The sequence below is a fragment of the Psammomys obesus genome, unplaced genomic scaffold (assembly GCF_907164565.1).
Source record: "Psammomys obesus unplaced genomic scaffold, mPsaObe1.curated_primary_1811, whole genome shotgun sequence".
NCBI classification, from domain to species: Eukaryota; Metazoa; Chordata; class Mammalia; order Rodentia; family Muridae; genus Psammomys; species Psammomys obesus.
Window position 1 is genome coordinate 3,281,958 of NW_026594462.1, and position 24,718 is coordinate 3,306,675.

Below are 24,718 nucleotides of genomic sequence, written 5' to 3' on the forward strand. Positions count from 1 at the left end.
CAGTCATACCTCCCAGCGCTTACAAGAGGCTAATTCTGCAAGTCCTTTCTCCTGGGGTTTACCTGATCAAGTTCGGAGGGTTCGTATTTTAGAATGTCTTGTGACACAGGAGGAAGAAAGACTGCTCAGTGTCTGACACCGTTTTCCAGCCAGGTGAGGGCGTCCAGGAACTGGAGCTGGTACTGTAACATCTGGCTGCTTGTCCTTGTCTGGGGAATATTAAGAGTGGGCATGTTGTGCAGGTTACTCCATAGTTTAGTGAATCTCTTTTAAAAGAACAGGGTGTTCAGAACATGCAGAAATTAGTGTTTCAAAACCTTTGAACCCATTTTGCAGCTAGAGATTCAAGAAAGCATTTGCCTCAGTTGATATTTTTCTTAACTGATACTGTCTCAATAACCATCGTATGTTATATTCCCTCTTGGTCAGAGTATACTTTTTAGTAGCCATGTTAGAGGAGACCCAAATAGTGAATAAAACCCAACATAATTTCCAGACCTGTGTTCAACCCAGGTCTCTCCAAGGAAACTCTGGATTGTGTAAATGAGACAACTGATGCCCCCCTTGGCACCAACCATCCATCCTGTCTCTATAAGGAGACTGCCCCCTCCCTTCCAACGAGAGACTGAAATTCTCAAAACCTGTGACATAAAACAAACCTTCCTCTCCGTACTAGTCAAGTGTTCTCTAGATATAGACTCGGTGGAGAGAAAATATATCACAGAAGGGGTTTAGTTGATTGGCTTACATGATACAGGTGTAGTTCAACAATGACTGTATGCGGGCTGGAGGCAGAAACTCTGGTAGCTGCTGAGTCCAAGGCTGGATGGGTACTGGGCTCAGAAGATAAATGTCTTCCAAGAGTCTCTAAGTCAAAGTAGGGTCTCAGGTCCCCTAAATCAATATGCTGCTCTTAAAGTAAATTTCTAATTATTTATACACCACATACACAATCATTTACTCAAAACTGAGTATGGTTTTGGATAGGTAGTGGATCCACCAGGGCTACTGAATAGAAATCCAGGCTTACTGTATTGCAGTGCTGATAGTTTCAGTCTTACATTGCATCAGTGTCCTGGGTTCTTAGCAGGTGACTAAGCAAGCAAGGTACAGTGGTCCATGGCTTAGTTCTGAAAACAGCAGCACCTGTCTGTACTTGAGGAGACTCAGACAACAGACTGAAAGTCACGCAATCAGCCAATAATCTGGATGGACTATCCAGACCTCAGAGTACCCCACAGAAGCATCTTGGAATGATTTATGAATGGGCACATGAAATATGAGAGCAAAATAGCACCTTTCCTCTGATGTGATCAGAATTAGTAAGGAGACCTTTGATAGGAACACTAGCGGTTTTGAAAAGGTCAACAAAACAGACTTCCAAGATGCAAAAAGAACTTTCAGTATCAACTGATAGACTACAGGCAAAGTGATTCGTAGCATAATTAGGTTAAATAATCTGGGGGGGGGGGGGAATTAAACACAGTTGTGACATAAAAGGGTAATTTTGCTTAGTTTTTAATAAAGTTCCCTGCAAATATCCACCAGAAGGATTACTGCTTGCTGGAAGACTTACTCCCAAGCAAAACTGAAGGCTGGCTCAACAAATTTAAGACAGGAAAGGACTCTTGTCACGGACAAACAGGAGGAGTTTGGGGTACCTCAAATGTAAAATGCTAGACAGCTTTATTAACAGAAGGAACCTGGAAGCCTGAGTAAAGGCTGGACTTTTACAGGCAACATGCATGACACTCATTTTATCATCAACCCAAAGACTCTCCCTTCCAATCAAATGCTTTATAGACTCCGTGAGAGCCGACTGCTAAGCTGAGTTGTGTGTGTAGTGACTGGGATCTCGTGGTCTGCTCTCTCTTTCACCATTTGAAAAACTGTCCAAAGCGAAGTAGTTTTCCAGAAGGGATATAATGCTTGTCAAGAAAGACCCATGGACTCATTTCTCTAAAAATGCAAATATTAAAAATGTTTAACTTTAAGTAGAATAATATTTAGTGGATTTCCATTTTTCTTTCCTGTCTCTTCTAGGCTTTCAAGGAAGTCCTTTGTTATTTTTTGTTTGGAGAAAAACTTAAGAACTGGATGTGGATAGCACATGCCTGTCATTCTGTACTCAGGAGGCAGAGAAAAATTACAAGTTTAACACCCGTTTGGCTACAGAGTAAAAAATCCAGTTTTTAAAAGCAAAAATTTTTCAATAAAATACTGTATTTTTACACTTTACATCTATTATAACCATCACCTCCCATAACTGTGAAAAGTTTAATTACCAAACTAGAAAAATAGTAGATACTAAAATGATTTCGCCATCCACTCTGAAGTAAATGATGCCCCACCTCTTCTCAAGTTCAAGATATGAAATTTAGATAAGAGAAAAATCAATTACAGATTTCACAAATACCTTGTACAATAATCTGTGTTTTATTAGAATTATCTATCAAAGACATTGCACCTTTCGAGTCTGTAACTGAATTTAATGTTCAACAGTGGTTTTATTATGCTAATGTTTGATAATATTAAGTGAATTCAATTACTTCACATTAATGTTTACCAATACATTATGAACAATTCTTAAATATTTTAAACCAACCAACCTAGAAGTACACAAGGCTTACTCTCAACTCTTTTGAGACATAAAGACTGAAAGAAACCTGGGCCTTGAGTCCAAGTGTCTAACCCACAATAACCATGTCATCACTGGTGAACTCATAGGTAGGCACTTCCAGGTTGAGAGGTGCAGGGCCCTTCCTGATCCTGCCAGAAGCATCGTAGTGGGACCCATGGCAGGGGCAATAATAGCCACCAAAATCTCCTGCGTTTGCAATGGGTACACAGCCAAGATGAGTACAGACACCTATCAGAATAACCCACTCAGGTTTCTTTACCCGCTCTAAATCATGCTGTGGGTCCCTCAACTGAGACACTTCAACTGCAGCTTCCTGGTCAATCTCTTTCTTGGTTCTGTGGCGCACAAACAGAGGCTTGCCTCTCCACTTAAAAGCCATGTTCTTCCCCTCTGGAATATCAGACAACTTGATCTCGATCTTCGACATGGCCAGTACATCAGCAGATGCGCTCATGCTGGAAACGAACTGGGTGACTACATTCTTGGCAGCATACGCAACACCCACAGTAGTAGTTGCAGTCACCAAGTAAGAGAAGCCTTTTCTAGCCTCGCTGCTCTCCTTAGAAGACTTTGTGCTGTCTAGAACTTCAGCACGACGGTAGTCAGAGAAGTCGGGCACCTTGATATCTGTATGGGAATAACGAACAGAAGCAGGAACTGCAAGACAAACAGGTGAAAAGCAACAATTAAGAGAATGTCCTGAAAGGGTACACATCAGCAAAGACTCTGAGTTATGGCAAATAGCAAACAAATATTTCAAGTTAAAAACGAAACACCCAACTGCTTAGCCAGACTGTCTAACTATGCTAATTACTTTTCATAGTCTCTAGGTTAGATCTCAAAACTCACTTATTCCACCAGCTAACAAGTTGCTGTGTGATCATCTCAAGGTAAATGCCTAGATTTGCATTTCTCCTATCTGCTCTCAGAAAGAACTACTAAATTTCCTAACATACTAATTAGAAGACAATAATGCTTCTGTGATTTGTTGGTGTACTTTAGTTGTAAAACTGAAGGATTACAATTTTAGATTCCGGGGCATAAATGAGTATTACTTTATCTTCAAAGAAAATCACTAGTGTCAGAGAACAACTATCAGAATAGGCAACACTCAATGGAACATGCAAAGTAATTATTCAGTTTAATAAAGGGAAGGTGGGGCGATCTTCATATTATCTCCCCCTTCAACAGGATAACAGTGTCGGGTCCTTTGAGTGGGACACTTTTCCTGTGGATCAACTGTTTGTGACAAATGAACATTTAAAAATATTTACTATTCACATATTCTTTGAAAGAAGAAGCAGCATGTCCTCTCTCATGCTATCTGTAAACACCTGACCAAAGACTTGCTGGCTTCATTCTTTATGTTTAGGAAGTAAATTTCCTCACAAAATAATATGTATAATAAATATCCTATAAATATATGAAAATATGTATCCTCATGAAATGTTTGTTTTAGGAACTATGAGGTTTACTTTTTAGAGGAAAAAAAGATGTTAAATGGGAGGGAATAGAGGAAGGGCTACAGCTGAGATACAAAGTGAGTAAACTATAATTAATAAAAGAAGGAAAAAAAGATGTTAAAAACTTGTTTTCAGAAATACAAACCCTTTGACAATGAAGATCTACCCATAACACACAATGCCACTGAAAGTGTCAGTGTTACCTTGGTCTTTGAAGATCTCATCATAAAAGATCTTTCAATACACAAATATTAATATTTCACCTAGTTTTTATATGACTTCAAAGTGAGTAACTTTATGGAACTCACAAATTCAAACAAGACTAAAAACTATCAAAATTACTTTTCTGACAACCCTATCATTTTGAGGAAACTGTGACATGAGTAGTGGCAACCTAAGAGTCACAATTAGGATTTTGCAGACTCACGTGACATTACATTAGGTATTATTCTTCGTAATATCAATGTGATGCTATAGACTAGCATTTGGAATCAAGTAAAAATTACTTCTCCGTGACAAAGGCCCACATTACACTAAAAATGTATTGCCTACCTAAAACAGCCCAGTTCACAGTTCTGTATCCAACAGTACCCACAGTCACCAACCCCTAACAATACAAGATAACTAAGAACATTGCACGGAATGACTCATTCTCAAGAGCTTCGGTGACAAAAAAAAAAAAAAATCTAGTTATTGATTGTTCTATGTATAGAAAGTTACACCTTAGGAAATGCCATGTTGCAAAAGTCTTTCTCTATGTAATTTGCACAAGCCATATTAAGCACAGATGCTTAATTTAATTTTAATCTTAAACACAATCCGTTATCGAAATACCACCTTGAAATAAAATCTAAAGCATGTAAACTTTTCGTAGTTGTAGAGCCAATGTAATGAGAAGTCTACATGAAAGAGAGGCTACCAAAATGCAGACTTATTCCTCCACATATTTTCCGATCCAAATCCACCCAGTCTGTTACTACCTATCTTTCCAGAAGCCATCTAGATGAATGTTAAGGTATAATTAAGCTACTAAGTAAAGTGTGCTTTCAGAAAAAGGTTTTGGCTGTTTCTACAATGTCTGCATTTATGAGGGAGATAAGCCACCAATTTTTACAAGAAAGCTTTCAGCTATGTGACAAACTTAGGTGATGTTTTTCACATCTGCAGTTTTCTCCCCCCTCATTTCTCACCTTGTGATCCCCCAACACAAACAGACTCAAATTAACACCCAAACAGGGTATTACACTTCCTGAAAGGTTTTAAGGACCCCATAATGCTCTTTCACATTTACTCAGGAAAAAAAAAAAAAAGAGATCCCAAATCAATTTTATACAAAACCTAAAACAGGAAAACAAAAATTAAGGAGCAACTCTAACCCTTAGAATCAAGTCTACAAATCTCAGCAATGGCATGGAAAGTATTAACGTGCTATAATGACATGAAGGTATCAGAAAAAGTAAAAATTTTAATCTGACCTGAAAGTAGGGTTAAAGGCTAAAATATGTGCAGAAAACCCAATATAGATCATTAAAAATCTGGATCAGAAGGTAGGCATGGTGGTTCATGCTCAAAATCTCAGGCCTTGGAGGGCAAGAGTCAAAAATTCTGTGGTACCCTGCCTCAAAAGGAAAAAATAAAATAAAATAAAATAAAATAAATAAAATAAACGGGGGTAAGGGGGGGGGGGGGGGGGGGCGAGTGCTGAGTAAAACGCTGCCCAAGAAGGCAATTTGATTAACAAGTATAAAGGTCATACACTCAACACTGAATGGTGCCAAGTAGGTAACACAATAGTTCTGTAAGATGAAACAGACTCAACTATGGGGGCAGAAACCAAAGAGCCTAGTGCAGCTTCCCATATTTTGGGAGACAGAAATCTTTCTAATTTTTAAATAACAAGGGAATATGAAAAGAAATATCAAAACTAGCACAGACTTGGATAAACGGGAAGAGATCACAATGAATATTCCCCACTGTGTGGGACACTTGACCTCTTGTGGTCCGTTTTCTATTAAAAAAAAAAAAAAAGTATCATCTTCTTGATTAAGTGAGGTTGTGAAAGCCCTACAGTCAGGTATCTGAAACCAAGGCTGACCCTCCACGGTGGAATTGAGCTCGGGACTGTCTTTTTTGTTTTTGTGGAAATGAGGATGGGGTCAGTAGGGACTTAAGACGCTGAAAGGCAGGTGTACAGTACGCGGACAACTTCTTACATGTTCTTTATAATCTCTGTTTTGAACGCTGTGTAAACCGTACCAATGATTTCACATAGAATTCTCTCACGTAAGCCTCACAACATTGTTATAACCACGAATCCACCTCACTGGTGAGGAAAAACGTTTGGAAACTTGCCCAAGGTCAAACTCCCGTAAGCAACAGTCACTCAGCGGTGACAGTGGGAGGCCGGTCTTGAAGTTAATCAAGGAAGTCAAGGGTGGCCTGAGGAAGGAACCGAGACTGACGTGCAGGCAGGCTCCTTGATGCCCGGGGGGGATGCCGCCGCTGGAGCATCCCAGTGGCATCCCGGCGCCGCGAACGCGCCAGCCCGGCCTGCCAAGGTTGCTGTGGCCGGAACCGCATCCTCCCACTCCCGCCGGCCCGTCACCCCGCCCTCCGCCGCCCGGGACCTGGGGCCACAGGGAACGAGATCGGGGCCCTGAACCCGGCTCACCATTGAGGCCCACCGTGGCGACCAAGGGTCGGGTTGCGGCCTGGCCACTCAGCGACTCTCGGCACAGGAAAGGTCGCTTCGCATCCAAAACAGGTGGCTCCGGGGTGGCGGGTACCGCGGCCTGCACCAGGGGCCGCAGCGCGCCCGCCACCCCTCGGGACGTGGCCGACAGAACGGGAGCGAAAGGGCCCGAGCGGGCCGCGACCGACAACATGGCGACAGCTGTTCCAACCACCTAGCCGGTCACAGGGACGACCTTCCGCTCGAACGCAGGCCCGAAGAGGAGCGGGAGGCGCAGGGCTTGTGACGTCAGCGCGCCGCCGGAAAGGGAGTCCCACAAGGCTAAGCGCGACTAGAGGCTCGAGCTGGGGGCGGGACCGGAGAGGGCGGGGCCGGGCGCTGACGGTAGGTCGGCGTCGCCTTGCCGGCGATTCCCAAGGGAGACGGAAGTGGGCACGATCTTCTCGTGATCGTTACTGCGGTCCTTCGTTTAGGGCAAAAACTTAAATCAGGGACGACCTAGGCATGAGAAGAAGTCATTACAGAATTAAAGAACGGGCTGTTGCTACGTCCTTACGGCTGTCACCTAAAATAAATACCGGCCACTTGTGTTTTGCTGTTACGATTTTTATCATCACCTTACAACAACAACAACAACAAAAACCCCAGGAACCTGTGTGCGAAGTTTGACAATGACAGTGGCCTACGATTATTCATTATATACTACGCTTTGGATTTGGACGTTTCCTGCGTTGCTCATTTGTAATTACGGTCTCTGAAATAACACTATTGCTACCAGCATTTTACCAGTGAAGGACCTGCTCCTTGGACTCTTTGCTCAGGCATGGATTGCCACTACCTAGTGGAGTATATTGTAGTGCCCTGAGTTTGTTCTGTGAGCCGGTAGTTTTTCCCCCAAGTGGTATTTTAGGCGGTACAAAACGGGGAACTCTCAGTCGCTTTCACGTGAGAAATCCACCGCCCTTTAACTTCTTCTGGTCTGATTACACCAATAAAGTCTCAGTTTGGTGCTAACAAACATTCATCTCTCTTACACTTGATAACCTCCACTCTTCGAAGCAGAATAAATCCTGACCTCAAGTTCACACAGACAATTGAGTTTAGAAATATTATACATTATACATAAAAGAATGCGGTTATCATCCGTACACCTTTTTCCTCTATGCCATGGTAAGATACTGTGTATCTTTCTTTAGGGTTTAAAAACCTATATTAATATATACAAGAACTTAAGCAGTGCACAAACTGTGGCACAATTGTGATATGATCCTTATATAAGGATCATGGCCTCTGGGACCTTGGCAGGTTTCCAAACCTTTGCGCTGAAGTTTCCTCATCAAGTAGAGGCAGAAATGCGAGCTAACAACTTGGTAGAGTTACTGGGAAGGTAGAATGTCCCAGTATATCCAGAGCCCTTCTGATGAGTCCTGACAGTAACAAAATTCGGAGGAGCGTTGCAGTGATGCCTGCCCTAGATCTGCATCTCTTCCTCCGTGTGCTCATTCTTGTTCCTCTCTCCTTAGCTCCATCTTTACAGCCCAGGGACTGTGTTGTACTCTCAAAACAGTACTACTTCCTGGAGAGCCACCTGCCCTGCCTTGCAACACTAAAGCAGCTGCCATGGGCAATGTGTAGCTCGATTACTTCAGGTGAAATGGTTCAAATTACAACAGCCTGCGGGGAGTGATATGGGTAAATGGAGATGAAAGGATAAGTAGATGAATGAGCCTTCCTAAGCCCCCCCCCCCCCAACACACATGCAATCTCCCAGTACGGGAATGATTATCTGCAGACTCTCTGTGTTCAAACCCAGCTATATCTACCACACTAACTGTCCCCTATGGCAAATTCTACAACCTCCATGTGTAGTTCAGTCTTTCTTCTGTAAAATGGGACTAAGATCATACACTCCAAAGAGTTATTGTAATAGTTAAATGACTGTGTGAAACAATGGTCCTCACTTCATATGAGAGTACTGAAGACTCTGAGAAGTGAAAGAGGCAGAGCAGTTTTATTTACAACCATGAAAGACCTAGAGTAAGAGGCATGTCATTTGAGAGCAGAGAACAGTGATATAAACCCTGAATGCAAGGTCATTCTTCCCATTTTTAGGATGATCAGGAAGGGAACAATCTTATTGCCACCTAGGTCTTATCTTTCCCCTCTGTCATTTACATTTGCCCTCCCCCTTCAACAACTTTCAAAGCATGTTCAGGTTCATCTCTACATTTTACATCGTGTTTATTTTAAAACTTATCAGATGCTTGATGCTGCAGGGAAACTTGGCTGTGAGTTGGGGCAGGTAGCTTGGTAGAGTTTGAGTGAAGAAAGAATAGCCAGACATGCAGGCAGTAGCAGGGCTCTAGTGTTCTTGGTTCATTTCTAGCAGCACATAAGGTAGCTTAAGACACCTTTGAATATGTCACATCATAGGTTATTCCTAACATGAACTAAGAGATACTGGACCTAATGGTGCATGCTGGGAATCTCAGTACTTGAGAAGCTGAGGCAGGAAGATTGAGAGCTTAAGACCAGCCTGGACCACAAAATGAAAACACATCTTAAGAAACAAACAAACAAACAAACAAACAAAGAAGAAATCAAGCTTGGTGCACGCAAGGCCTGAAGGCCTATCATCACAGTCCTCAGCAGCCTGAGGTAGAAGGAAAAGAAACTGAAGGCCAACTTGAGAAATTTAGTGAGATCCCATCTCAAAATAAAAGGTAAAAAGCAGGCTCATTGGCTTTTAAATGAAAGGGCTGTTAGTATTTTTGCCTTCTCTACTGCTTCCTTAAAGGCTGAAAATTCAGACAATCTGATTCAGACTCCCTTTATGAGATGTGTAGCTTGACAATGCAAAGCTTCAAAATTTCAGCATAAAATGGTGATTAAAAATGAAGGCTGGGCCTCCTGTATACCAAAAACAAAAGGGCCGAGAAAGAAATTAGGGAAACAACACCCTTCACAATAGCCACTAATAACATAAAGTACCTTTGTGTGACTTTAACCAAGCAAGTAAAATACCTGTTTAAAAAAAATTTCAAGTCTCTGAAGAAAGAAATTGAAGAAGATATCAGAAGATGGAATGATCTCCCATGCTCATAGATCGGTAGAATTAACATAGTGAAAATGGCCATCCTGCCAAAAGCAATCTACAGATTCAATACAATTCCCATCAAAATACCAACACAATTCTTTACAGACCTTGAAATAACAATTCTCAACTTCATATGGAAAAATAGAAAACCCAGAATTGCCAAAACGATCCTGTACAACAACAGATCAACTGGAGGTATCCCCATTCCTGATCTCAAGCTGTATTACAGAGCAATAGTAACAAAAACTGGATGGGATTGGCATAGAAATAGAATGGTGGATCAATGGAACTGAACAGAAGACCCAGAAATAAATCCATACACCTACAGATACTTGATTTTTGACAAAGAAGCCAAAACCATTCAATGGAAAAAAGACAGCATCTTCAACAAATAGTGCTGGAACTGTATATCTACATGCAGAAAAATGCAAATAGACCCATATTTATCACCCTGCACAAAACTAAAGTCTAAGTGGATCAAAGACCTCAACATAAAACCAGAAACACTAAATCGGTTAGAAGAAAAAATGAGGAAGAGCCTGGAACTCATTGGCACAGGAGACAACTTCCTGAACAGAACACCAGCAGCACAGGCTCTAGGATCAACAATCAATAAATGGGACCTCATGAAACTGAAAAGCTTCTGTAAAGCAAAGGACACTGTCATCAGAACAAAACGACTGCCTACAGACTGGGAAAGGATCTTCACCAACCCTATATCTGAGAGAGGACTAATATCCAGTATATATAAAGAACTAAAGAAGTTAAACAGCAAAAAGTCAAATAATCCAATTAAAAAATGGGGAACAGAGCTAAACAGAATTCTCAATAGAGGAATATTGAATGGCAGAGAAACACTTAAAGAAATGTCCAATGTCCTTAGTCATCAAAGAGATGCAAATCAAAACAACCCTGAGATTTCACCTTACATCTATCAGAATGGCTAAGATCAAAAACTCAAGTAACAATACATGCTGGAGAGGATGTGGAGAAAGGGGAACCCTCCTCCATTGCTGGTGGGAATGCAAACTTGTACAGACACTTTGAAAATCAATCTGGTGCTTTCTCAGACAATTAGGAATAGCACTTCCTCAAGATCCAGCTATACCACTCCTAGGCATGTATCCAAAACATGCTTTAGTACACAACAAGGACATTTATTCAACCATGTTTGTAGCAGCTTTATTTGTAATAGCCAGAAGCTGGAAACAACCCACATGTCCCTCAGTTGAGGAATGGATACAGAAATTGTGGTACATTTACACAATGGATTAGGACTACTCAGCAATTAAAACAAGGAAATCATGAAACTTGCAGGCAAATGGTGGGATCTAGAAAAGATCATCCTGAGTGAGGTATCCCAGAAGCAGAAAGCCACACATGGTATATACGCAGTTATAAGTGGATACTAGACCAATAATATAGGATAAACATACTAAAATCTGTACACCTAAGAAGCTAAGCAAGGAGGAAGGGGTCCCTGGGTAAGATGAGATCAATCCTTAGTCAGAAAGACAAATGGGATGGACATTGGCAGAAGGAGAAAACAGGAAAGAGGACAGGAGCCTACCATAGAGGACCTCTGAAAGACTCTATGCAGCAGTGTATCAAAGCAGATGCTGTGACTCATAACCAAACTTTGGGCAGAGTTCAGGGAATCCTATGAAAGAAGGGGGAGATTGTGGGACCTGGAAAGGACAGAAGCTCCACGAGGAGAGCAACACAACCAAAATATCTGGGCACAGGGATCTTTTCTGAGACTGATACTCCAACCAAAGACCATTCATGGATATAACCTAGAACCCCTGCTCAGATGTAGCCCATGGCAGCTCAGTATCCAAGTGGGTTCCCTAGTAATAAGGGGAACAGGGACTGTCTCTGACATGAACTCAGTGGTGGGCTCTTTGACCACCCCCTTGGGGGGGAGCAGCCTTGCCAGGCCACAGAGGAGGACAATGCAGCCAGTCCTGATGAGACCTGATAAGCTAGGGTCAGATGGAAGGGGAAGAAGACCTCACCCAACAGTAGACTTGGAAAGGGGAATGGGAGGAGATGAGGGAGCGAGGGTGAGATTGGGAGGGGATGAGGAAGGGGGCTACAGCTGGGATACAAAGTGAGTAAACTGTAATTAATTAATAAAACAATAATTTTTTTTAAATTTAAAAGAAAAAAATGAGGGCTGGGACTGTAGAGCTTATGCATACTTGAGGTCCTGGGTTCAGTGCGTGGGGCAGGGCAGAGACAGCTGTGAGAATTGAAGTAATGTGTATGAATGCTTAGAAAGAGAGCTTAATGTTTGTTATAAGCAAATAAAACCAGGATGAAGTTGAGAGGAGGAGGGAGAGAAGGAAGGAAAGACGGGAGGCAAAAGGGAAGGAAGAAGAGTTATGGTTGCAGGTGGAAATGATCAGTATATATATATATGAAACTGGGGCGGAGGAGATGGCTCAGCAGATAAGAACGCTATTGCTCTCACAGAGGGTGAGTGTTTGGTTCCCAGCACTTTAACTTGGTGGCATACAGACATCTGTAACTCCAGCTGCAGGGAAACTCATAGCATCTCGGGTCTCTGCGGACTCCTGGGACCACAAGGTGCATGTACATATATGTGTGATTGGTTTTAGAATGTATCAGACTTTCAAAGAATAAGAACTACTTAATAAACAGTTGTCATTAAATTTTGTAAAGTAGGAGGAGAAAATGGGCATCGGTCTGGGAACAAAACAGCTTGCCCAGATTCCCAGTCACCAAGAAGTCTGTAAGACAAAGTATACACATGAACAAAGGCAAGAGGACAGAACTAAAGATTTAAACAAAACAAAACAATTCGTTTGTTTAAATCAGATGTCAGCATTCTTAGACTGTAGAACTATTCTCTCCCCTCTCAGTTCCATGTAGACACTGTTGGGCTAACATACATGGTATTACAGACCTTAGAAGTGTTTGTTAGCATTTCCAAATTAGCATACAGATGCTGTGATATATCAACATGCCTCTCCCCAAAGTGCCCATCTCCCAGGCTCTGGAGCTTAGAAACATGTTACCTTCCACAGAAAATATTAACCTGCAGAAGTGATTAAGATGGCGGGCCAAGTAGATTCTCCTGTATTGCCTGGTGGGCCTGAATGATTATCGAAGAGGATAAAAGGCTTTTTCTGACCAGCAGAGTTCTTATAAGAGTGAAGTCGGAGATCAGAGAGAGATGCTCGGCTGCCTTAAACATGTGTGGAAAAAAGGCCTCTAGACTGAGGAATGCTGGTAGTTGTTAACATAGGAATAGAAAAACCTCTCATTTAGATCCTCAGGCCAGGTTTCTGGGCTTTGCACTTGAAAAACAATGTATTTGTGTTGTTTTTAAGGTACTATGTTTATTATAGCAGAAATATAAAACTGCACACAAACCAGTTCAAACCCCCTTAATGAGATGTGTATATCTAGCCGTATTAGCCATGGATCCCCACACAAAGGACAGATTCTGGGTTTCCTTCACCAGTGAAGATACTTGCTTATGAGTCTGAGGCTTTTCCTGTCATTATCACTTCATTTAGTTATTTCATATCTTTCTGACTGAGGCCTCTGAACATGAGGCTTTAAGTTGGCACATTTCTACAAGAAAGATGGACTTACTGTCAAACATAGCAGGAGGCAAAGAGGCACCAGCTGTCCTAGTTCCAAGGGTGTGAGATGTATTCTGGGTATTCTGAAATGCTTTCATCTGGGAAATGGGTACTGATGCATGCAGAGGGACGTGAGCTTTTGAGATTTTGCTAGGATTCTTCAATGGTGTTATGTAGCAATTTCCTCCTAGCTGAAGCAGTCCATTCTGGAGGGAGCTTAGATCCTTAAGGTTCAGCAAGCTCTAAATTGAAAAATTCCATCCTGAACAGAGGTTCTTGAAGGTTTAGAAAGTAAGCAACTCACAAGCCTTAGGAAATCCCTGAAACTTAGCAAAGGCTGCTCTTTCCCCAGTGTTATATAAGTAGTCAGAATCGAAGAGGATAAAAGGCTGTTTCTGACCAGCAGAGTTATCTGCCACCTGTGCAGAGAGTTCCAGGATTACAGCTTTCTCGAGTCAGCATTCAGGCTGTAGTGGACTTTTTGTAGAACAGGTACCTTTGACTCATCCATATCAAGCAATAAGCTCACTGGTTCACCAAGTTGGACTTCAGTAGAACTTTATTGTGCTGTTGATGCCCTATCTGCAGTGAATAGGTGTTTGTATATGTCTCAATAGGAAAGGCCTCACACAACAAATGGATGTTATCTTATTGATAACTCAGCAGTGCTGTCTAAGATCTTGAATGGCATGTTAAACCAGAACACATCCTGGGGAACACTCCTCCATAAACACTTTGTTTTTCTCAATGAATAAATTTATTAAACAATATTTTTATGAAATGGTAGAAATAGCAAAAACGAATATTTTACATCTATGGGGCAAAATGGATAAATTTTAGAAATTATTATTCACTAAGCAAATAAATGTAGGCAAATAAAAGTCAAATGAAGACTTTCTTTGGGGAAAATGTTTTCAAAACCCACTTTAATATTCTTTTTCCATACTTTGATGAGTGCTAAACTACACTCTCATTCAGTGTCATGGCTCCTGAATGGTTGAATGATTTTAACAGACTGGGTGTGAACATATAAGGTGTTTCTTTGAGAACTTTTGCTTTTAGCATATTTCTACTTGGTAGAAAGTAAAAGAAAAATAAATAACATGAATCAATATAAAATAAAAATATGGTAAGTTAATATTTATTAATATATTTGTACCTATTTAACTCTTTTGTATATTTAGTATTTGTCATTCCCCACCCCAACAACACTATTAGTCCTAAGAGAACTACTTTTGAGTTGTTGGTCAAGGAGGGAGTCTAAGAGATTTCCAAAACAAAATAGACTATTATTTATGCCCTCACTTCCCTCCAGAAGTAAAGGGTAGGTCTCTATTGCTGAAGCCACCACTCATTTCAAACACAAGACTCAGAAAAATCAACCTGGATGTGGCCCCAATACCTCCTTCCTGAGGACTACATTTTTTAATACCAGAAGGTGCCACACACAGGCTGCCAAGGGAGAAAATAAGTCAATATTCCTACTTAACTGGTAAACCTATGGACTACAGCAAGGACCAGCATGAGACGATATTCCTAAAGATGCAACAGTGTACTTCCATACTGGAAGTATCCCCCAGCTGCCTAATTGGCTGCAAGGCCTGTTAAACGGGAAGGAAATCATGTCTGATACTATAAACCTAGCCAATTATCTGTGGATAGTGAGGTAAGAAGTCTTATAAGAGAACCTACTACTGCAATTAAAAACTGCTGAGAGAATTAGTCTTTCCCAGAGATGAGCACCATAGGAAAGTCAGTTATCTAATCTCAAATGGTCCAGCCAAAAAAAATACACACAGAAGCAGCACTAAACAGACTCGGCACCTTGCATGTATATTTGTATTTTTATTTGCATATAAATATATTTTTGTGTGTGACAGTAATAAAGAATAAGAGGTCACAAATTTAAAAGGTAGCAGGAAGGGGAACGTGGGAGGAGTTGGAAGGAAAAGAGAATGAGGAGAAATGATCTGACTATATTTTAATTAGAAACAAAGAGGACAATGGTACAAAAAATATATCCAATCTAAAGAGGAAGATTAAAAAAGTCTTACCCAATTTCATGTTACCTTGAGTGTACACAAAATGGCAGCCATCTTCTTTACTCATTTCCCAGTTTATTAGTGGGAACACTGTGCCTTAGGAGAAGTTCCCTTCATCAGATTGATATTGAACATCTACTATGTGCCACATCTTGGCTAAAGTCTGGATACTGGAGCCTGACTGGAGCGCATAGTCCAGACATTGCGTTGAGCCTAGACTTTCTATAGAGATGGAAGTTGGACAGGAAGGAGAACCAGTGAAGAAGCTGTCCCATTGCTTATCTCCTTGCACAAGGGTGACTGAAGATTCAAGATCAAGGATGGGTGCTTTAACTGTATTCTGTTGCTGTGGTAAAATACAATGACAAGAAACAAGTATGGAAGAAAGGGTTTATTCTGTCTTACATTATCAGAAGGACAGAGTCTATAATGATGGGACAGGCATGGAAGCAGGAACATGACATGGGTCTGGAAGTCAGAAAGCACAAAAAACCCATTCCATTTCATCCACACACAAGGGATAGGTAGGAAGGTAGATAGATAGATAGATAGATAGATAGATAGATAGATAGATAGATAGATAGATAGATAGATATAGATGATAGATATAGAGAGATAGAGATAGGGATAGAGAGGGATAGGGATAAAAGAGATAGAGATAGGGATAGGAATACAGATAGAGAGATATATAGATAGGGGTAAAGATAGAGATAGGGATAGAGAGAGAGAGAAATAGGGATAGAGATAGAAATAGAGGTAGAGAGATAGGGATAAAGAGAACTAGGGATAGAGAGAGAGAGAGAAGGATAGAGATAAAGAGAGAGATAAAGAGATAGGGATAGAGATAGAGACAAAGAGAAACAGGGATAGGGATAGAGATAGGGATAGAGAGATAGAGATAAGGATGAAGATAGAGAACAGGAACTGGAGGACTAGGCTATAAAATCTCAAAGCCTGCTCCCGTGACATCCTTCCCCCAGCAAAGGCCTCACCTCATAAAGCTAATCTTGTCAAACAGCACCACCAACAGGGAGCCAAATATTCAAATACATGAGACTATAAAAATATATATATCTCCTTCAAACCACACATTCTGTTCCTGGGTTCATGGCCATCTTGTGACACAAAATGCATTGAGCCCAACTTCAAAAGTCTCCATTGTCTGCAATAGTTTCAACACTGTTCAAAAACCAAAGTCTCTTCCAAGACTCAAGCCAATCTCTTAGCTGTAAATTACTTTTTAAAAGCCAAGATTGTGTATTTACAGCATGCAATGGCACAGAATACACATGTGGATTCCAAAAGGGAAGAATGGTAAATAGAAAATACTGGACCAAGGCAAACCAAACCCAGGTCTTGAGATAAGGAATGTGTCTTTACAGTATTGTAAAGGCAAATATTGTTTTAAATGAGATCTCTTTCTGTTGTTGGCTAATATTTTGTCTTTTTTATTTTGATGTCTTTGTTATACAGAGTGCCACTGAAGGCAACCAGCAGAGAGCACACTACAATTTTCTAGTCTATAAAAAATGAACAGAAGAAAGTCAGCCTGCTCCATGGTGCATAAAAAAGCTAACAAACTAACCTTGGCTGGTGTACTTATGAATCAGTTCACAGTGTTAATAAAGTCTGCTTTAGCCTGGAAATAGAATCAATCACCTCTCTCACAGGCTTTGGGGCTAGCAAAGCATGTAACAAGCAAATATGGGAAAATGTCATATCTTGTTTTGGAGGAAGATAGATGGAGAGTCAAATTCTGCACCACTTAAGACTCATCTTAATAGCTTAGTGTTGGCTTTCTGTCACCACACACGTTGGCAGCTGCAGAATTAAGTGCTGGGTGTGGTAGCACACTCCTGTAATCCTGGCACTCAAGGAGGCAGAGGCAGAGGTAGAGACAAAGGCAGAAGCAGATGGATCTCTGAGTTTCAAGTCCAGCCTGGTCTACAAAACAAGTCCAGGACAGCCAAGGATACACAGAGAGACCCTGTCTCAAAAAACCAAAAACCAAAAAATAAAAAAGTTTCTGAAAAAGTTAAACATAGTATTCGTCCACATAACAAATACTTCATAATATCTGACTAGGTCTCACCTGTTGTCCTGCCAAAACCCCTCTTCCAACGAGGTTTGCTGAAAGCCTCTAACAACTGTAACAGACTTTTCAACAGCTTCACCTGCTCAGTATCAGAAATGGCATGTTGTGACACAACATTTTGTGTCCAAGACGTGGATATGGCCAAGTCTTTCTACTGTAGGTGTCAAGTTTTTTCTTGACTGTTCATAAGAATCTGCTTCCACATAATCAACCTGGCCTTGCTCTGCTGCCACTGCTCTGCCTTTCTTCTGAGGACACAAAGGTTGCGGTGTATTGGGGGCTTCCTCAAGAGACAGGTGTGATATCAGATAGGAGCAGGCACTGCTGACAAGGCCATAGTGTTGGAACTTGGGTAAAACACGGATGATGAAGATGTCCTACCACAGGTTCAGAAGCTGTGGCTGACTCATGTGGGGTCCCGGGATTCACATTTAACACTTTTTGTTTGGGGACTGTTAGTGTAAAGTTCCATGGCTTGATCCATCCCAGGGAGTGCACAACTTTGTCATTTGCACCAAACACTAGATCCCAGAAGGTAGCAGTATATTAAGATGCTGCTTAGGTTATACACAAATGGCAAAGTGTTTCTTGATATCAGTTTTTGTCCAGCCACTAAAGTATGTACTCAGTAGGTCCCAGTCTCCACCACCAAAACTACCTTGCTCAGAAGCAAGGTGTGACAGCTGACTCTACATTTCAATTGAGGGCTGATAGACAAAGACTCCAGAATTGAAGCTGCCAGGTCACCTCAGAATTGGTGCTGCTGAAAATTCTTCTCTTTCAAAAGGATGGTGAGTATTTGTGAGGACCAGAGTACCTGCACCCAGAAACACACAATTGGAATAATGGGTAAGTGACGTCAGTGGGGTTTCAGTGTGACACCTCCTCATTAAGGTTAGATGAGCAGAAATCATCCCTGCCCAAGACATCTACCATGATGACTTCATCAAAGACAGTCTCTAAAGCTTTTCTCATGGAGCCTGAGACCTGAGGGGTGGTGAACACAATCATCCTCCTGGCTGCCCTGTGCCGTTTCAAAGATGAGCTCAGGACCAACATGCCTTTGGTGCAGCATCGTTTGTGGTCAGTGTCACTTGGCCTGAACTGTCACAGTGCAACCAGGTGGGTCGGAGGACCCTCGAGGGGACATGGCCATTGGGGGAGCTGTGTCTCTTAAATACAAAGTATGAATATAATCAAACTTTTTTTCGGTGAACCACAGACATTGTGACTTGTACCTGAGGCTTCAGTTTCAAATGGCTTAGATGATTTTTAAAGAACAGAGATTTGCTTCTTATAGATCTGGAAACTGAAAGGCCATGGTTGAGGGACCAGTAGGGAGAGTTGGCTGACAAGCGCTGTGTGAACACTGCTGTGTTCTCAGAAGAGACATCATGCCCATACATGGTAGAAGATGGAATGACACAAGGGAACAGGTCTCCTCCATCAACTCCTCAAATCCTAACTCACCAATGCTATTGCTTTGGGATTAAATTTCAATACATATTTTGTAGAGTGCAAACACTCCTGCCAAAGAGGCTGCCAATAGCCAGTCTTTCTTTCCTCCCTCCCTCCCTCCCTCCCTCCCTCCCTCCCTCCCTCCCTCCTTCCTTCCTTCCTTCCTTCCTTCCTTCCTTCCTTCCTTCCTTCCTTCCTTCCTTCCTTATTTTGAAAACTGGCATCCTTGATTTGCTAACTTCTTTTCTTATCCAAGGAGACAGAAATCCAAATAAGCTAAAGCCCAACAGGATTTTTTTCACTGGCCTGAGTTGGACCAGGCCCTAGACCAAAGTCCAAATAGGCTCCAAGGAGAAGCAGTAGGTCTGTTTTTCAAGGGAACTGGGATTGTGAGACGGTTCCACACCGCAACCTAACACTCCATGGAAAATGTTCATCACATCTTACTGTTTCTCTACAGTGGGTCACCGATTCATGGCTGTGTCCTCCAAGCTGCTCGCTCTGAATTCCTGTGTGTGCTGGTGCCTATGCAGTGGGTTGTTGCCTGGGAGGAGGAAGGGATGTAGAGCACAGAAGCATGCTTAGGCAGAACAAAAATCCACTGCAGAGCTATGCTTCTGCCTGAAAGTAAGTAAAATGGGACTTCTTTGTAGCAGACATGACAGAGGCTCTGGCACCACCAAATCCAGTCCTCCCTGCATGGCTGGTGCTTTGTCCTTGTTGTATGTTCGAACTTGAACTTGTTATCAAATTTTAAATTTTATTTTCTAATATTCTAAATTTTATTTTATGTGTATGGATATTCTGTCTACATGTATGGCCTGTGTGCCATATGCATGCCTGGTGCCTGTGGAGACGAGAAAAGGGCGTGGGAACTAGAGTCATGGATGGTTGTGAGCCAAAGGGAGGGTGCTGGGAATCGAACTTGGGTCTTCTGGAAGAACAACCAGTGCTTTTAATCCTGGGCCATCTCTACAGCACCATCATCATCAATATTAAATGCCAGCCAAGCACCCATAAGATACTCGTGTTTCCAGCCAGCTTCCGCGGGAAAACCAGGCCACTTTAACTTCTCCACAGCGACGGACCCAATAAGCTCTTCTGTCCTTTAAAAACAATCCATTTCCTGTTGTGGGAAAGCGTGAGCTGAAGAACCGAGTGGGAGCCTTACATCCGCCTCCTCCATACACTCTAATCGCAAAGAGCAAAATCTGGTCATGAGCTCGTCCAACCAACGGATGAGGTGCCAACCCCTTTCTCCAAGAGCTATCCTGCAGGTGCCCAGGGAAGAGTCCCACGCAGCTCTTATCACCATCACCGTGGTGGCCTGGGGCATCCCTGGCACCAAGCCTTGTGGCTCCACTGTTAGGCTTTCTATCTATGTAGAAGCTCTTTAGCGCCCTCTCGTGGAGAAAAATGGGAATGACACTAGTAGCAGTGCTTCCACAGAGTTAGACGGAGACTAGCAAGAAAACAACTCTGTGTTTGCTTGCTTGCTTGCTTGTTTGGTTGGTTGGTTGTTTTTGTTTCTTGTTTTTTGTTTTTGTTTTTGTTTTTGTTTTTTTTTAAGTGAGCATCTTCCCTTTACCTAGTCGAGCACCGTGCTGGCTGTCACAAAACCTGAGTAGCCACCGGAGCTAACCGAGTTCCAGAAACAGGCCTGCTTTGTCCTGGAGACGCAGAAAGCCACACCCACATGGAGCGTCCTAGAAAGGCTGCTAGGCTACTTAGAGCTTCAGTAAATATGGAGACGGTGGAACAATGCAGATCCAGATCGTAATACCCGAGGATGCCCAGCCCCTTCAGTACCCGTTCATTGCGCACCTCCATATGACACCTCCTTGTGACGATTATGTACATTCTTTTGGAACATATGAAAGCAATCCCTACCGCCCCTCAACCCCAAGGCTAAGAATGTCATCAGACAGAACCTGGGCGCCCCCCCCCTTTTTTTTTTTTTAACACCAACACTCTTGAAAGTGTTGATCCGTGATGTTGTTGTTCGGTTACCATAGAAACTTCATGAACCTGATGCCATGTTCGCACACGGAACTTGAGGTGGCTGCAGAATGCTGTCTTATCCCCTTTGAGGTGAGGTTTTGGTTTTGTTTTTGCTTTTCTCTCCCCACCCCACCCCCCACTCCCCCTTTGGCAGTGCACACAATCTTACACTTCTTACTTCTCTATCACAAACGTTTCAAACGCTAGGCAGGCGTTTTTCTACTTGACAAACCAGTGAACTGCCACGGTGTTCCGGCCTACTCAACTGGGAGCTCACAAAACCCTGAGGAGGATTCAGAACGAGGCTGGCACCAGGCTCCTCCATGCTAGTTGTCCATCGCAGGCCGGCCCTGTCCTCTGGGGACAGCATGTCCTAATTGTTCCCAGGTAATCTGCTGGATGACTTCCACAGTCAGCTCTCCCTGGGACATGAGGGAGAGCCTTGGAACTCAGGCCCAGCTGCCCCCAGGCCTCTGAACCGATCAAAAAGACTCAGCCTACCCTGTGTGCCAGATCCCGCGAACTAGCAACCCTCAGGGTCTCGCCTACCGCGCCCCTGCGTGCCCCTCGGTGCCTCTGTCTGCGCATCCCGGCGGTGGCGCTATATCTGGGTCTCACCTCCTGATACAAGTCTGGAAAAGCCAAAGGCCACAGGGAGACACGATCAGTGGCCGGCCAGAGTCTCAAAAACAGGAAGAGCCATGCAAGAGGGATCCAGCATTGTCACAGGGGCCACAGGTAGCCAACAAGGTTATGAGTTGAGTTTCACTTCTGTGGATCCGGTCCAAGACATGCTCACCTAGCGGGATGGGCTGAGGTTGAAGATGAGGGGAATCCAGGCCCTTCCCTTCGTCCTACCTTCTCCCTGCAGCCCAAGGTGAGCACTTTGGCTGAGAGGTTGTTCCCGCAGCTCGCAAAGGAGGCAGGTGGTAAGGCCCACTGACAGTTACAGAGAGATTCTAAGACAGTTGGGCGTGGGGACAGGTTCTCAAACTCAGTGCTAGGCTTTATCTGGCAGAGAAGAACAGCAGACTCGGAGCTGTGGCCCAAAATACTGATACCTAACTGACCGTTAGATTTTAGAAGTAAGGATTCCCCTTGGTGGGGGGAGTACGATCTATCTATCTATCTATCTATCTATCTATCTATCTATCTATTATTTTAAGTGGATGAATGTTTGAGATATGTATGTATGGGTGCCACGAGTGTCCCTGATGTCCAGAGAAGCCGGAAAAAGGCATGGAGGCGCCTGAAACTAGAGTTATAGACATTTTTGAGAGGCTATGTGGGCACTGGGAACCTACCTCAGTTTCTCTCTAAGAGCAGCCAGGGCTCTGAGCTGCTGAGTCAGTGGTCCAAAATAAGTCCGAATCAGAGGGATCTGATCTTGGTTTTGTTTTTCCGTAAAACAGGAATGCTACGCTAACCCTACAAGCTTGGTCTGAGAACTGAAGCTAAGAATGAGCTCATCACTGCCAGTTTGTAGGAAAACTGCACTCAATAAAAGTATTGTTTCTCCCTTTGAGACTCTTAAATGAGAGAAGATTCCAACAGTTGTTCCAGCTTGTGAACTTTATATCTGAACCATAAAGACGCAGCACTGATGGGAATAAGCTAGTCAAAAAAGGCTGCGTTGTGAGCTATTTCGTTTTAATGAGCTCCCTAGAATAGTCAAACAGGGTGAGGAGGCTAGGGAAAAGGCACATTTCATGAGTACAAATTTGTACTGGGGACAGCAAAACACCTTTGTGTGTGGGGGGGGGTGAGGTAGATACTTACATTCTTTTTTTTTATATTTATTTTCTTAAGTGTCACAGAAATACACACTTTCAACGATTCAAAGTCTAGCTTTCCCATTATGTATACTTTACTGTGCTGACATGTCTTAACTCCTCCAAACCTCAACTGGCTGGTTATTGCCAGAAAGCACAGATGTAAGAGACAGCAGGATGTGGTGGGGGATGAAACTTTCCCCGCAATAAAAAATGGGAGCTGAGGGCATAGCTGAGCAGTACCGTATTAGCTTCACCTAGGTGGGGCCCTGGTTATGTGTACACGGGAACTGGGGAGAGGGGAAACACTGACAATTACCCAAATTAAACTCCTAAAAAAAAGATTGAAAAGCTTACTGAAGAGACACAGGACAGCAGCCCAGGGCGTGTTGTAATGACAGTCTGTGAGCAGTCGGCATTATCAGTGTAGCTGGGGAAGCAGCGGCACCCTGGAGAACTTGGGGGAAAAGAGAAGTCCCATGCATCTTGTGCTGGTCAGTGAGCAGCATGGGGAAACGGTGTAACTCTTTTCTGCTTCTTTCTTTTTTTCATCTTGGGAAATTTCCTGGCAAAAGTGAAAAGCGTTGGAGATTCCCACAGGGTTTTTAGAATCGTCAGATACAATGCAAATCTTTGAATTGATTCGTTCTTCTGTCTTTACATCAAATACAATATGGTCCTTAATGACAAAAGGCTCCATGCTGCATAAAACGGGCTTTGTAAAATGTGGGAAAGGTTGGATTCCTGGTTGTGAACACCTTATACACAACCTAGTAAGAAAGAGGCAAGATCTACACTTGTGATGTTAATAGAGTAGGACTGAGGGGTGACCACATGGCGCTCTCCATGACCGCGTGAACTGGAAAGGCGGGAGTCATACATCACTGGGAGGCAATGGCATCTTGCCTAGGTAAGAATTTGTGCAGACAGGAGACAGAGCTGCTGCTGACTGAAAAGCTAAGAAGGCTTTTTAAAATGAGCTTAGGGTGCTTGGCAACTGCTCTCACTTCCTCCTCTAACTTCTTGCTTTGCTTTCTTTCCTAGAGTGCCATTGGAGTGCTGCTCTTCAATTCAGAGTCTGAAAACATGGCAGCTGCAGTGATTGTCCGACTAATCCCTAAGTTGCATTCAATGGTCAGCACGGAATCTGGCTACTACATTGGCCGGCAGCTATGGTTTGGTGTGGTTATCACGTATGGCATGGTGTTGTACGTGGCATACTTGCCCTGGGACCACATCAAGGAAGATTTCATCTGCCATGGAAATATCACCTTGCCGTGCCGGATGAAGTGTTTTGGAGAAAGGTTTTCCATCCCTGTATTGGAAACATGGTACTGCTTCTACTTCATCTTCATAGCACTCTTCTGTCTTGTAGAAATCTTCATGGCTCAGCTCCGGCAAAAGCAGGTCAAAGTGATGAGGTCCATGGTGTCCATGATGGAATTAGAGGAAGTCTCCTCGGGGACCAATAAGGAGGTGGGTCTCTCCTTTACGAGATCTACCCTGGACTTGCACCGGGAGAAGCTCCTCCTGCTTTTGTACCTGCTGTACTTCCTCCTGCAGGTCACGTGCCAGTGCATCTTTTTATTCATCCTCCTGTTCCAGCAGCATCCCCTGGTGCGGCAGGGTATCATCCACTGCAGCACCAGCAGCTGTCCCGGCCCCTACTGCTGCCTCATCAGGGCCTCGAAGGAGAAGCAAATGTCCCTCAACACTCTCATCACCTTGTCCATCTTCATCATCACCCTCGGCACAACTTTCTTTGCATATAGCATCTACCATTTCTTGCTGAAGGACCGTGCAACTTCCCAGGTTCAGATTTCTTGATATTTGTGAGAGA

The 24,718-nt window shown here is 42.9% G+C and overlaps 1 protein-coding gene and 1 pseudogene across 1 annotated transcript; both read right to left on the reverse strand.

Moving 5' to 3' along the window:
- Positions 1 to 2,413: 2,413 nt before the first annotated feature.
- On the reverse strand, positions 2,414 to 7,085 carry LOC129685578 (cytochrome b-c1 complex subunit Rieske, mitochondrial). Its single transcript, XM_055619093.1, has 2 exons — positions 6,776 to 7,085; positions 2,414 to 3,298 (listed from the first exon to the last, which is right to left on the reverse strand). Exons 1-2 carry the CDS (start codon positions 6,987 to 6,989, stop codon positions 2,688 to 2,690), a joined length of 825 nt encoding a protein of 274 aa, XP_055475068.1. The 5' UTR covers positions 6,990 to 7,085; the 3' UTR covers positions 2,414 to 2,687.
- A 10,637-nt stretch (positions 7,086 to 17,722) lies between these two features.
- On the reverse strand, positions 17,723 to 20,441 carry LOC129685562 (glycogenin-1-like; annotated as a pseudogene).
- Positions 20,442 to 24,718: the final 4,277 nt, after the last annotated feature.

Excerpts from the sequence above, each read along its gene's own strand:
- LOC129685578 (XM_055619093.1), bottom strand. The coding sequence starts at position 6,989 with ATGTTGTCGGTCGCGGCCCGCTCGGGCCCTTTCGCTCCCGTTCTGTCG. Across the intron at positions 3,299-6,775 it reads CGCCACGGTGGGCCTCAATG|TTCCTGCTTCTGTTCGTTAT; the intron begins GTGAGCCGGGTT and ends TTTGTCTTGCAG.